This window comes from Uloborus diversus, chromosome 3, assembly GCF_026930045.1.
Source record: "Uloborus diversus isolate 005 chromosome 3, Udiv.v.3.1, whole genome shotgun sequence".
Classification (NCBI taxonomy): domain Eukaryota; kingdom Metazoa; phylum Arthropoda; class Arachnida; order Araneae; family Uloboridae; genus Uloborus; species Uloborus diversus.
The window spans coordinates 115647198-115662343 of NC_072733.1; the positions used below are offsets into that span (position 1 = coordinate 115647198).

Sequence of the window (15146 nt, forward strand, 5' to 3'; positions counted from 1 at the left end):
GCATTCTCGAAATTTCTGAATGGACATTTTATTTTCGAAAAAGCATTTGCCATTTTTTAAGTTTCAGTTTGAATTTAGGTTCAGTTGGTTTTCAGTGTCGTGCTAATATAATAAGAGTTAAGACTTTATATTTTTGAATTAAAAGCTGCGCCTAAAATAATCTTCATTGGGTGAGATTCTTCAATTCTCATATAAGCTATGATATTTGGTTAAAGTAATAAGTCTTAATCGTGTTGGCCTTATTGTCATGCCTTTTCTACGCTAGAGTATTCTAACGTTGAGCAAACCTAAATTATTACACAATGAAAATTAAAAATAATTTAAATTTCTTATAAAAAGAATATATTGGTAATTAAGTAAACTGCGTTTCTAGAAAAATTAGTTACCAGTTTCGTAATTTGATATGTATGAGGCAGTGAGAAGCAAATGGATGTAAGTGCAAAGTTAAAAATTTGGAGATAACCAGTACAAATGGTAGATGAACCTCTCCTCTGTCTTAAAGCAAGAGATAGCACTAGTAGCCCTGGTAGGTGCTGCTGTACAGAATGATTTAGAAAAAAAAAAATCTATGAAAGCCCACCTAGGAAGTTATCTTTAAACGTGTTTCACTCAAAACTTGAAAATGTCCACTTACATCCTTTTGCTTCTCACTACCTCATATAATAACGAAACATGTTAAAGTGAAAGTTAATGCTGCTACATGATCCCAGTCACAATCTAATTTTTGCTATTCTGTATGGAAAAAAGGAGGGGCGGGGGGGTTCTTATTGGTCTTCATTGCCTTATTATTTGGCACGCCCACCTTAGTTCTCTTCATTTTATCTGTTTTCCTTTTTCTTGTGAAAACTTTGTACAATCGTCAGAGGCAACCCGATCTTTTGGGATGGGAGGAGAGTGGTTGAATTCTCAATTCACAAAATGAAACTCCGAACTTTACCGAATGATATAAATAAAGCATGCACACAACTAAAACATAATTAGAAGATACATTAGGCTTGAAAAGCTATATGAACTTAAAATTTGGCAAATAAAGAAACTTTTGGGAGGCCACAATGACCTCTATCAGGGTGGGGCGCCCCTGATAACTGCGGGTCCACCCGCCAAATTAAGCCACGAGCCGCCACTTCTGTATTGTGCCAAGTCGTTTACCATATCTTGTAATTAAGTGAATTTTTGTATGTACCATAATGTAAGTGTCCTTAATAATAAAACCCAATGTTCCCACCTCAAGACTTGCTCATTTTTTTGCAAACAGAGAACAAAAAACGTCAAAATCGAAAAATAATTAATCAATAATAACATATTCCGTCAACAGATGGCGCTGTGCTTATCTTATTAATAAATTAAAAATAATAGCTAACTTCGATTTAAATCAAGGGAAAGGATGGTTTTTTTTCCCTTACTGGTATATTGAACATTCTTCAATTTAATTAATTAATTAATTAGTTTACTTATTTACTATTTTAGTTGTTGATTCCCTCTGTTTCCCCTAGCTTTTAATTTCCCCTTTCTTTTATTTATTTTTTTTTTTATTTTATACCTTTTCCCCCCTTTTTGCTTTCCTTTTGGCACTTTTTTTTCTTTTTCTTTTTCTTTTTTTTTCTAAGGTTGGCGCCCTCTCGAGGGACCCACTCCGCCTGGTAGATTTTGATAAATATTACGGGCGGCGCCCGAGAAGCAATGTTGCGCTTATGTGATTGAAGATGAAAAGGGAAAATTTATCCCTCTTTCCACTAAAAATTCTGCTAAAATTAACGAATGCAAATATCGTTAGATTGAATTAGAAGGTAAGGAAAAAAATACAGCGCAAACTTTAAATGGAATAAATTTAAAAGCATCGGGTACCTTTTTTGGTTACCGTAGGCGATGTTGCATGCACTTTACTGACAAAACGAAAATAAATCGAGTCAGAAGACGATTAAACCAGAATGATAATGCAAATTAAGCGGGCGGACCAAGACTAAAACGCTCATCAACATTTTGACACGGTATTTTCCTTTACGTTTGCATTATTTGTGAAAAAGAACAATATTTTAAGGAACACCACTGCTTAAAAAGAAAACAAGAAAAGTTGATGCAATGCTTAACGGTTCACAAGCAAGACTACTGTCTTTTAAGTAAAATACAAGGCATTGATCGCATTGCGAAAGAGGTGAAATATTATAAAAACTGTTACGTTAGTTACACTAGAATTAACAACACCAAAAAATATTCATGACGATTCATCTGATGCTTTACCAACCCAAATTACAGTGATTTTTGTCAAACTATCATTCAAGGCCGAATAATAAAACATTCAGAAATTTTTAGTATGAATAAATTATTAAACATGTATAAGAATAACAAAAATTATCACACAAGACAAGTATCACAATGACGAATCGTAAACTTAAATGGTGCCTATAACGTGACTATCCTCAACTTATATTTGTTAAGCCTCGACGCCGCAATGTGTCCGACTTAGTTTATGCAGCTCTGAACATATAGAAGGACAAAGTTCTTTTTCAAAATAATTCAACTTCTGACATAGAGACTGATGATATACAGTGAAAAGCAAGAAAATATAAATCTCTGTAACTCTGCTTTATTTTTGAGAAAAGTAATGTAAGAATCCCCCTCCCTTGATTGTTTTTGGCCTCCAACTGCTGAAAATTTTACCGGAAGTTCAACCATGTCCATAGCGCCTAGTTTGCTTTTTAATTTTATTGCTTGATGTTGTGGTTTATCTGATGAAGTTGAATTTGAGTCTGAAGTTAGTGTTGCTTCATCATCGAAAAGAAAAATTCTTTCTAGTGCCCTAATATGCTCTATTTTGCATCAAACGGTAGAAAAATGACTCCAAAGCATTTTTCTTTGTCTATGTCTGCCAGGCATATTACCGGTTCAGCAAAAATTACTGATATATTAAATGGTTTTGGCCACTCCATTTGTCAGTCGTCACTCTTGGAATATGATACTGCATTAGCAGAGATGCAATTACAAAGAAAGGACATTATACTCCCAGGAATAAAAAAATCTCATTTCACAACCTTAGTATGGGACAACATCGATTTCAGTGAAGAAACTACTACTGGGCATCTACACACAGTACAAATGGGATCATAATACAACGTAAGCAAAATACTTCTTACAGTTTAGAAAAATCTGGTAAGAAGACACAAAAACGAACAGTAAATCCTCCACACGTGCCTGTTTTTGAATATTACACAAAAAAAAATGTTGGCCAGAAAGAAATTTTATTGTTTATAGCACATTAGAGTGGGTTGAATGTAAAACGGAAAAGGTGAAACATCTTGATTCTGCATTTATTTTGCGTAAATTTTTTTCAAGAAATTCCGAAACACTTCCAGGTTGGACTGGTTTTAATATCATGTCAGATTTTGGCACTATTCATCCTTTGAGTGTTATTCGATACTTACCTGTGCTTGAAGCAAATCCTACTTAAATGTCAACTGTATATACTATTTTGAGAAAAAAGTTTAAATTATGCCGATAAACTGGGTTTGAATCATTTAATTATAGTTTTTGATCAAGCAATCTACTCGAAGGCTCAGAAAATTTGATGCAATGGGGAAGTATTTAAGCAACGTCTTGTATTAAGGCTCGGAGAATTTCATATTACAATGGCATTTCTTGCCATAATAGGAAAACGTTTCAAAGATGCAGGGTTAAGTGATATGGTTACAGAATCAGGTGTAGTAGCTGAAGGTTCAATAAATGGAGTAATGTTAGGCAAACAAGAGATCCTAAATACTAAATCCGTCTAGAGAATCTCTAAGGCAAACATTACAACCGAAGTCTTCGAGTGCATAAACTTGTTTTTACAGCTTTAAATAAAATGCTATGGGAGTCATTTTTAGACATATTTCAGAAGAAATGTCTTCAGAAATTTATCAGCATATATCGAAGCTCCTTACCCTGACAGACATAGTTGGGTAGTTGTTAATGAAACTATTACTATTCAGTGGGGCATTGGCTTCCGAGCATACCAGAAAATATGCTGAAGCGGGTATCATATTCATGCAAAACGACTTTTTGCATCTCAAACAAATGTTCTTGCAACTTGTGACGGGACAAACTACTTTGTTCAGATGCTTGTGAATGTCATGACAGTTGTAAAAATAAGGTTAAATACAAGGATGAAAGCGAAAATGAAAAGTATTCAAGTGACTCTGGCAGTGATTTAAACTAATGGCAAATTTAAAATTGTTTGCGATTACTATTAATGCTAGATATTCAGATAATAATGTGATGGCTTAGCAATTTCGAGAAATTTATTTTCATTTTTAAATTTACTCTATTGTATTTAAGTGTAAGGATTCGTGCTATTTTGTTTGCAAAATAAGCCTGAAAATTTAGAGGTAGCCATGAATTTATAAACTAGAAATCTCTCACTGTTCGTGTCAAAACTTTTAATTAACAGCTTTAAAATTTTAAGGAGACCTTTTAAGCACTTTAAAATACTGCATTTATAAAAGTAATATATATGTTTTTATGCTAAGTTAAAATGAGCAAATTAAAAAAAGAAGGTTGAATTTCAGGAAAATTACCGGTAACACGCAAAAATAATGACTCTAGAGTTTTATTTTGACTTAATATTATCAAATGAGCTTTAACCAGATACATTTACTGTTTATAAACATCTTAAAAGTCGAAAAATGCAAAAATTATCAAAAGAAATCCCCCAGAAATTACAAAAGATGCTACCGGAACAACTCAACTTCTGCTGCCTCTAAAAATTAATGAGCAACTATTTTCGTGGGAACATTGTATTTTCTGACCTATTATGCTTCTAGGTCTCTAAAAAACCAATTTTTTTTAGTTACCAGATGTTGTAAACGAAACTTATTTTCTAGGCATCTTTCAGCGTTCGTCCTGCAATCTATTAATAAACTATTAAAAAGAATCTTAAATCTAAGACAAACTCAAGACAATGTTTCACACTGAAATTTATTATTCAAAAATCACAAGTATCATAAATGTAAAAAAGGACATGATTACAATGTCGTCTAAATCGGAGAAATAAATAAGAACTTTTAAAACTAAACAAATAAAAAAAAATGAAGACAAGTATTTCTAAAAATATGTAAAATGCACTTAAATAGCGCCTTCTACTTCAGATCCAAGAGATGGAATCTTTACGTTCCTTTGCGAAGTAAGTCCATGGTACGAACACACAAATAGTGAGGATGAAATGAGTAACAAAATCCACGAAATGCTCCCGATGGTAAAAAAATACCAATGGCTGGAAAATGTAATACCAAACTACTAAGGACGCCGAGAGGAGGTACATCACGTTTCCTCCATTATCCCACCAGATCGCCTGTTGCCATCCTACAAAGAGAAAAATCTATATTAAAACACAAGATTTATTTATGCATAGGTAACATTTTTCATTTTGGTCGTAATGCAGCTTTTCCTTATAGTGCATTCAGGGCGAAGTGATAATGGAAGCAAACCAAGAGAGTTGCTGTCTGGCGAAAATATTTTCCACATTCATAAATTACTCCGCTCTATTCAGGAACGTTTTGCTTATCTGGTTGGCGCTGTTTTCAATTATCCCACCGCCAAGCGTTTCGTTGCTTTGTTTACTCACACCATCACTTCTCACTGAATGCACAATAGACCTGCAGTTTACAACATTTGGCAGTGAAAAGTAGAACTTTTTCTGATTGATTCGAGTTAGCATATCTAAATATTTTACGAATTTGCTTACAGAAGACGCTGTTCCTAATAAAAGCTTTTCTGCCATGGGCAGGTAAACGGCAGTACCTGCAGAAATGAGGTTTCGAGATATTTGACGAAATGTGTGTTGGACTCGGTACTAACAGTAGGGAAATGTTGGAATTAGACGTTTTTTAAGCGCCTTTTTTTTTCAGCGGTTCAGCGGAAACCAAATAAGCAAGCTTGTATAATAAAACAATCGTACAAGAAATGACAAAAATACAAAAAAAAAAAAGAAAAAATTGCGGTTACTGCCCTTTACCTGCCACGGCAGTATTGACATAACCCTTTACCTGCCACGGCAGTATTGACATAACCTTTTAAAGCTGCAAAACGCTTTTCTCATCAATTATGTTTTAACTACAAACATATAAAACTCTGTGTCAACATTTTCCTTGTTAAAAGATCATAATTTAGTTTTTTTAGTAGTATGACAGAATAATTTATGAGTACTTTGTGTTTTGCTCCTAAACACACAGTTTGTATTCAAAGCGAGAAGTGTCATATCTATCATGGGCGCCCATATGCATAATTTTAAAGGAGGGGGCTCAGATATTTTCCCCATGGTTTAGCAGGATATTTTCCCCATTGAAACTGATTTCAGTGCAGATTAGAGTCATTAAAATTTGACATTTTTAATAAATTATTCATTGATGGCTAGAGAAGAAATGTTTTTACATTTTTGCAGAGAAAATACTAAAAACAAGAAGGTTCCAGTTTCTAAGAGGGGGGGGGGGGCTTGAGCCCCCTCTTGCCCCCCTATATGGACGCCCTTGATATCTATTGCATGTAAAATAATTTAATGTGTCAGTAAGGGATACCGGGTATACTTGATACACATTTTACATTTTGGTTTTCTAATTCTTGTTTTAAATGTTACATACCAAAATAGAATATCCTGTAATAATATTACTTTTTTACCTATTAAATAATGATTTCAACTCCTTCATTAACAAAGGCTATTTCATATTAAAATAAAATCTTAAAAACAATTTTCGAAATGTATCAAGATCAACTGTACCCAACGTGGGTACAGTTGATACACAAATGACTAAGCTGTTACACAGACTTAATAAGCAACACTGAATTTTTTCAGAGTATTTTTTTTTTAAGGAAACTCTCACAAAATGATTGAAGTTTTAATTCCGGTTGGATGATATAACTAAATCTGATTTACAGTTAGTACAAGCATAGGTATGGTTATCTTCTCCAAAATATGGGCTTTTAACTATTTTAATTATTTTAAGAGGAATTTCATTAAGTTGAAGGTTTTTTTTTTTTTTTTTTTTTTTTTGTCATTTCTAAGTATTTTTGGAAAAAAGAAAAAATACTCTTAATAACTTGTGAGTAACACGGTATCAACTTCATCCGAGCACGTTGTTCCAGTTTGACCCTAACGACGCCCCGACGTTAACTAAAAAACGGAAAAACAGCTTCGAATATAAGCAACTTCTATTAGGTGCAATCAAGCCTTCTATTCAAGGAATGCAATAGTATCTTGTTTAATATGATATAATATACTTATACACCCCTTACACAAGTTGAAAGCGAACCATAAAATTTTCATTTTGTTCACAAAAACTTTTTTTTTTCTAATAGCTCTCAAACGAAAAAAGGGAAGGTACTCCCGTGAAGGAGGTCAAATCAGCATTAATCTGTTTTTTCACCACAAAAATCAGTTTTGGGTACATACACAGGAAAACTAAAGTCAGTAATTCAACTTCATCCTGTACCTACTGTACTAGTTTTCCCCTATAGCTCTCTTTTATTTCTGTATCAAATTTTTGTTTATTCAGTGGTATGCCAGGATAATCGAATCAACTGCTTGTATTCAAGAACGGTTTTACACAGCGAAGAATATATATATAAAAAAAAGTCTTCTTCCTAACACAAGAATGCGAGTCCTTTGGAGTTACAAAATATATATAAATAAAAAAAGAATATGCAGGGTGATCAGCGAATAAGCCCTGATTTCAAAATTAAATATCTCTACGACAAAGATCGACAGAATTATGCGGTAAACTGTACGTTTATGAGCAAAACTGTAAAATCGGTGCACAATAGTTTAGAAAATTTAGTTACGAAAATCGTCAACAGATGGCGCTCTGCTTTGAAAACTCTCTGAAAGGAGTCTGAAAAAAAATAATAAAATGAAGCAGTCTTTCCAATCAGAATACAATTTTTTTAAAGTGTTCACCGTTCGAAGCAATAACGTGGTGTAAACGAAAAATGAAATTTGACATGACGCCTTGCAATGTCTAAACGGAAATGGAATCACTTGCGACACCAATCAACGATTCAAGCTCATCTAGAATAGCGGGATTGTTTCCACATACACTGTCTTTCAATGCGCCCCACAGGAAGGCGTCACATGGAGTCAGATCGGGAGAACATGGAGGCCAATCTGTTCCTGTGTCAGTAAAACCAGTCGATACCTAGTCAATCCTCCAACGCTAGTTGATTTCTGACAAATTGTTCCAAAAGTTTGACGTAACGTTCAATAGACATTGAATAGGTTTTGAAAGCTGCGACGTGTTGCCGTAAGACGGTGTCGTAAACGGTGGAATTTCAGTATCCAAAACATATGATCTTCAATGGAATACATTATTTCACTTTCTTAGCTAGCTTCTTTTCACTATCCAACGGTCGTACTGATCGCTTTATACTTCGAATCACATTATAAAGACTATTGATAGGTCATTGTGATTACAGCGCCATCTGTTGACAATTATCGTAACTAAATTTTTTTAACTTTTATGCGCGATTTTTAGTTTTACTAATAAACGTACAATTTGCCGCATAATTCTATCGATCTTCGTTATAGAGATATTTAATTTTGAAATCAGGGCTTATTCGCTGATCACCCTGTATATGCATACTCCCTATACGAATCCGCAGTTTACGTCGGATCTCAACCAAATTTGGCAGGGAGGAACTTGGACACGCGAGAAGAAACGGAGGTACGTTTTCAAAAAAAGTTCGGAACCGTTCGAATTTCAATTTTAGGACTCGAAAAAGCCTTTGAATGGCTATTCTACCCGAAATAGTTATCATATCGGTTCGATTTTAGTCTCATTCGAAACCCTGCAAGAAATATCCCTTTAGAAGATTTTTTTCTCCTGGAAATGAGACTATCTAGTCCCTAAAATCCCCAACAGAAAAGTTATAAGCATTTTTAAGTAAGGGAAAATCCACTTTGAATAAAAAATTTATCACCGACCGCGAGTTCAGTTTTAAATAGCGTGAATAAAATCATTGAAAGATTTATTTTTTCGCGATCTGTCGGGAAATTTTAAAGTTCTTTAATTTTTTTTTTTTTTTTTTTTTTGCTTTTTTTCAAGCCTGATTGTTGAACACGCGTCACTTGACATAAATTTTATTTTCGAGGTAGGGCATGCAAAGTCGGACGACGCAGCTAGTAAATTCATATAGAAGGACGAATATAACCTTTAATGGACGAGTTTTTATTTATTCATGACACGGTTAAATTCGTTAATTTAAAAAAAAAAATTGTTGACCTGGGTTATTATTTTTTTCCCTGGTCATAGTTGCATCAGAGTTGCATTTTTTTTGGCAGCTAAAGAACAATATGCGCTGTTAAACAACATACAACGCAAACATTAATATATACATGTTTGTGAGATCAAAAAATATTTACAACTGCAGAAAAAACACTTTTCAGCAACAGAAATAAATTTCTAATCAACTTTCCGTCTTTATTCAAAATACGTATAACTGCCTTTTACTATTTATTTTATAGTTTGGTTCATAACACCTTATAAAAAATTATCATGAAAGAAAAAGCGAATGCAATACTGGTAGCATAGAATAAGAGCGGCATAGAAAGAATAACGCAAAAATTTGAAGCACTTTATAACTCAGAACACACTTAAGCAATTTTAAAAGAAAAATTTAAAAAAAAATAAACAAACCTAATTTTATTCAGTGCGTGACATTTACTAAAAGAAGAGAAAGAAAAAGAAAGCTTTATAGCTTTTTTCGTAGGAAAACCGGACTAGCCTAACATGCATTTCTATCCCAACTACATATTCTCTGTCAAATGAAACAAAAGAAAAAGAAAAAACCTTCTCTATCGTGAAAAATAGAATTTGATTTTGACATTACCTATGTGACTGCTTGTTTTGAAGCTTGCTGAAAATGTTGAATGAATAAAATAAATAAAAAAAAACTTGATATGGTGATTTACGTCGTGTGTTATTACAAAATAATACAAAGTATTTGCGCCTCAATCCGCTGGAACGTTGTTTCTTTTTGTTTCAAATCACTCTTCACGAAGTATTAAAAGTCGCAAGAGGATTTACAGTGATTTAATTGCCTCTTATGAAACTGGTCTTGCCTGTTTGAAGCGAGATTCAATTCCGGCAGTTTTTTTTTCAAATGATGCATTTCTATACTTCTTTGGATTTCTAACGATAAGAGGATGATTGCAAGCATTTTAGCGAGGTTGCGCAAAAAGGAAAGAGATCACACAACTTTGATGACATCAGGAAAAGGTAACAATGTAACTTTTTTCGTCAGGTAACATAACTTTGTATTTGAAAGTCATCAAAAGGTGTGCTTGTGCTCACGCGGAAGCTTGAAGTTCGGAAGCAGTAAATGAAAATAGAAAAAAAAATCTCATAAACTTTTGTGTAAATTATGTTTTTAAGCTAACATGGCACAACTGAATTTTTAAGAAATCAAAATCTCATTGAAGTTACAGCTCTTGATAATATGAAGTCATTGTATCGACATGCAATGCAAGTCCTGGGAACTGGAATTTATTACTTGAAAATCATCTCGAACGGGTATGTTTGATTGCAATTTTATTGAAGAAGTAAAGAGAAAAATGAATGGATAATGTCAAAAAGTACAAAATATCTTTTCGATATATGTAATAAGATATAATCTAATATAACCAATAATAAGTGTATAATATTTCTGGATTCATAACTACGGTTAATAAATGCAAAAACTTCAAAGTATACATTTGCGACCGGCGAGACAAATGACATCAAATAGCTGTAGGAAAATATATTTACAAATCTATTCCTTAAATAGCACCATTCTTCACTGAAGTGCATGTACTTGATTTTTTTTTCTCTGTAAAAAATTTAAATTAAAATTGTGTCAAGAATGTGTACGCTTCACCATTCCACTATATACTTTTGTTCTTAGAAATGATTAAATGTTAGCTCAAATATAAGCTTAGTTTTAAACGCTTAAAGAGAGTAGATTAATGTATGATATCGTTGAACTTATCATCATGATCACGAGCATTAATTTTATATTGACAAAAAATGTTATTTTTTACTGTAACCGTTATCAAAGCGTTCACAGCACAAGCCCTAAGCTCAACAAAACAGTATAAACATAAATAAATCCCTAAACATTTAAATTATTTCATTTTAAGAAACGAAAATTCGAAATAAAAATACGCACAAAGAGGAAAATAAAAACTTGCGCAAATTGCAACTTCCGAAAATTACTCCGAAATAAAAGCGAAACGTAAATACAACATTTATTTTTGCGTATTTCAAAGTCTAATCGTATTGTTTATTTTTATATTTTCCCTTCTCTTTTAGACTAGAACACAACACCTAAAAAAGGAATGGGCTTCGAATTGTATTTAGAAACAGGCACATAAAGTGTTTATTAGGAAGTCCGACTGTTTGTGTTTTCTGAAAATTTTAAAATCCGTTTTAGCACTAAAAGAAATTTAAAATACTAGCGAAGTGATTAGTATCAAAACCAGCTCAATTCATTTTTAAACACTTTACAAGATAAATCCCCCCCCCCCAACCCATTTCACGCTCTGCCCACTTAATATTTCCTTAAGACTTTTGTTTTCGTCCGAAAACATACTACTTGGTGTACGACTTCATTTTCTATTTCTTTTTATTAGATCTTCTACATTTAGGTAATCCGACTGCCTGCGTTTTTTGAAAACTTTGAAAACCGTTTTAGCACTAAAGGAAATTCAAAATACCAGTGAAGCTATTAGCATCTCAAAACCAGCTCACTCCATTTTTAAGCACTTTGCAAGTTTAAATAAAACGTAATTTGAATTCTGAAATTTTAAATTCATATTAAGTGTTTCGCAATCACGAGTTGCGACAGGACCGTACCCATTAGAGTTATTGTTTCTAGAAACGACTCCTGTCCCCCCAAATCTGCCCCTCCTCCTGGGTGGTCACGTATGTATAGTTGTGTGTGTGTAGGCGCATGTGCATGTGTATGCATGTGTACTTGCTCCCTCCATTTCCTAATGCCTGCTCTATGGAGTTAACGCAATTGGAGTATGTGTTTTATTTTGAGGTTCTCTATTAGTTTCCACCTTAAACAATTTTGTTTAACTTATGATTCTCCCATTTGCAGTTATTTTTTTATGTGACTATAAGAGGTACGATAACCAAAAGAATAAAAAAAATCGATTTAGAAGTTAATTTTTTTTAAAAGCTATCAAAATAATACTATATGGATTGATATAAGAGATGTATAAACCAAAATGATAAAAAATAATTAAGAAGCTTATTTATAAGAAAATTTCCCAAAATTATATTAAATAGATTGACCCAAAATTCATTTATGTATAGCCCAAACAAATCAACCATAAATTTCACTATTTTGCCATGTATACACATTGAATGACGATTATTGACACAGAATGTTTTAGTATATTGGTACTTTTTCGTATTTGTATTTTTATCGCTCCTGGCGAAGCAGTTTTCTGAGAACTATTCGCACTTTTGTTAAAAATGGTTTCGTTCGCACACCGCTACCTGTCGCTACCAGTCAATTGATCACTTGACAACTAATGAAGTCAGCGGTTATTCACGGGTTGTTCGCCAACCGATGCTTCGGTTGATCCCTGGTTACTTGCGCATACTTATAGAACTCTTTGGCACAGACGAATAACGCGCAGGTGAAAAATACTTCATATTAGTCAAAAATGTACCATAGTTAAATCAACCAATCAAACAGCTTAAATTGCGATCAACCGGTGGGTCTACCGGTGAAGCTATTGGAACGACTTCGGAAACAACCAGTTAACGGGTAGCTCTAGCAGAACGCAACGGTTAGTCACCGGTCTATCGGTAATACTACGCAAACGTATCCTATGAGGGACGAGAAGAAATTGCGATTGTCACAAGGGGTGCTTTCGGAAACGCGGATCGGTCGCCTCGGTGCAACCGCAAGCGTTCGGAAACGCTTGTGGTGGAACCGCTGACGTCACTTAACCGCGTTCGGAAACACTGCGGTTGTTTTCTGGCGGTCGACTTGGTAGCAACCTGTGGCACCGCTGTCTGGAAGCGGTTAGCGAGATCACAAACGTCACAAAGTCTGTGTTGGCCAATCCGGTCGTGTTTCATGTTTAGATCGTAACACACGTGACTTGCCTATTATGAAAGTTACGCGTTGATTGGATTGTCGTTTGCTGCTGAACTAGAACTACCGCGGTTTAACCACGAGCGTTCGGAAACACAGCTGTTCTACCGGAATTCCTAGAGAAATTCCAAATACGTCATAACCACACCGGACTAACCACGCGGTGTAACCGGTGGATCGTTTCCGAACGCAGCCAAGATGTTACCTGCCGTTCATTGCAAATTAAACGCTTATTCAGTCCACTCGTTTCTAGATTCTTTAATCTAACTCCGCACATTTTGGTCCTAAGCGACCAGGATATGAATGTTTGAAATGTTTAGATAATTCAAGTCAACTCGACAATTTTTAATTCAGTTAAATTACGCGGTCGCTGCAAATTGCAATGGCGGACATCATCTCGCTAAACCGCACTGCCCTTTGAGAAAGGAAAGACGAAATGGACATTTTCCGAATTAGAAGCTCTTTTTGAAACAGTGCTAAACGTAGATAAAAAATTTGATACGTAAAAAGATGACTTTTGCAAAATCATCACCGAAGAGCAATTTAAGGAATCGGAAAACTTATGGTTCCAAGTGGATGCAGATATTCAAAACTTGGAGGTAAGCTTGAAATCATCTATTAACAAACTGAAATTAAAGCATAACAGTGACTGGGTACTAAAACAAAATATTGATACTTCTGAGCAAGAAATTAATTCAATGAATGTTGATCAGCCAAAAAAAGGCTTCAATGAAACAAATTCGAACGAAAATCCCTTTTCTAATTTTTAGCGGAAAATTTGAGGAATGGAACTTGTTCAAAAAGCAGTTCAATAGTCTAATAAATGGAAATCCCGAGTATTCTGAAAATGAAAAGCTCCATTACTTACACTGTTCATTAAAAGGCGGAGCAAAATTCTAGAAACAGCTGATGATATTTTTTTTTCACTCTTTAAAGCGAGAGAAGAAAGCAATACGAACTAACTGTTAAGAATAATGAAGTGCCAGATTTTGATGCATTGCTGGAATTCTTAGAAAAAATATGTCAAATCTTAAACAGTATTAGTGCGAATATTTCATGTAAATCCAAATCTTTTACTGTCAAATCTAATAACACTCCGAAAATGTGTGTCGCGTGTAAAACTCAAAACACATGCGTTGCATCAATGTGATAAATTTGAAACAATGAAATTATCCAAAAAAAAAAAAAAAAAAACAGATCCAGTTAAAAAGCATCGGCTTTGTTTCAACTGGTTGAGCGGTTATCATTTAGTCTCCCAATATAATTCAAAAAGTTCTTGCTTCGTTAAGAAGAAAAAAATTAATCATCAGTGAAACCTGTGTAAGTTGACCACTTGCGGTGCAGTACTTTGGTGGTCAACTTAGACAGGTGGTCAACTTATAAATGGGGCAATGATTTTTTTTTTTTTTGCACAATGTATTCATTTTTTGACTAATTGACACTTACTCTTTCCGTTCAACTCACTTTCATTGTTTAACATTACTTTGAAACAATAATTTAAAATGTTATTCAAATATTTTTAGAGGTTATTTTCTCAGAATGATGTATAATGTGTCATGTAAATTTAAAATTTCAGTAAATTGATCGAAAAAAAAAAAATCCATGTTTATAAAAAGTTATTTGATATTAATAGTTCCTAAAAAATTCATAGCTAATCAAAACTAACAAATTTGTCGCTTATTTTTTTTCTCATATACATTTAATACATTTATAACCATGATGATTACTTTTCAACAAAACAACTCCTTATTGAAGTTTGGCGCACTTATTAGACACAAGTTTTGGAAATGCCATATGAGTCAGCTAATTTTCTCTGGATTTCTCCCTTTTCAATTAATTTTAATATTTCATACTTTTTATCAATCTCAAGTTCAACTAACTTTCTTTTTGAAGCCATTTTATGTAAAACTATAACACAAAGAGCAACAAGCTGGACTCGCGTAGTTCTAAAAGGCAGTTGAAAATGAAAATGTCCTATTTCTTAATCCCTTGCACAAGAAATACTGCAATGCAAGTAACTTTTACTCTAGCAC

At 33.7% G+C, this 15146-nt stretch overlaps 1 protein-coding gene across 1 annotated transcript in view; it reads right to left on the minus strand.

Moving 5' to 3' along the window:
* Positions 1–4995: 4995 nt before the first annotated feature.
* The window catches only part of LOC129218239 (uncharacterized), a 62440-nt gene continuing 52289 nt past the window's right edge, over positions 4996–15146 (minus strand). Inside the window, exon 3 of the mRNA XM_054852464.1 lies at positions 4996–5334. Within this exon, the coding sequence (XP_054708439.1) occupies positions 5117–5334 (218 nt within the window). The 3' untranslated portion in view covers positions 4996–5116. The remainder of the gene's footprint in view (positions 5335–15146) is intronic.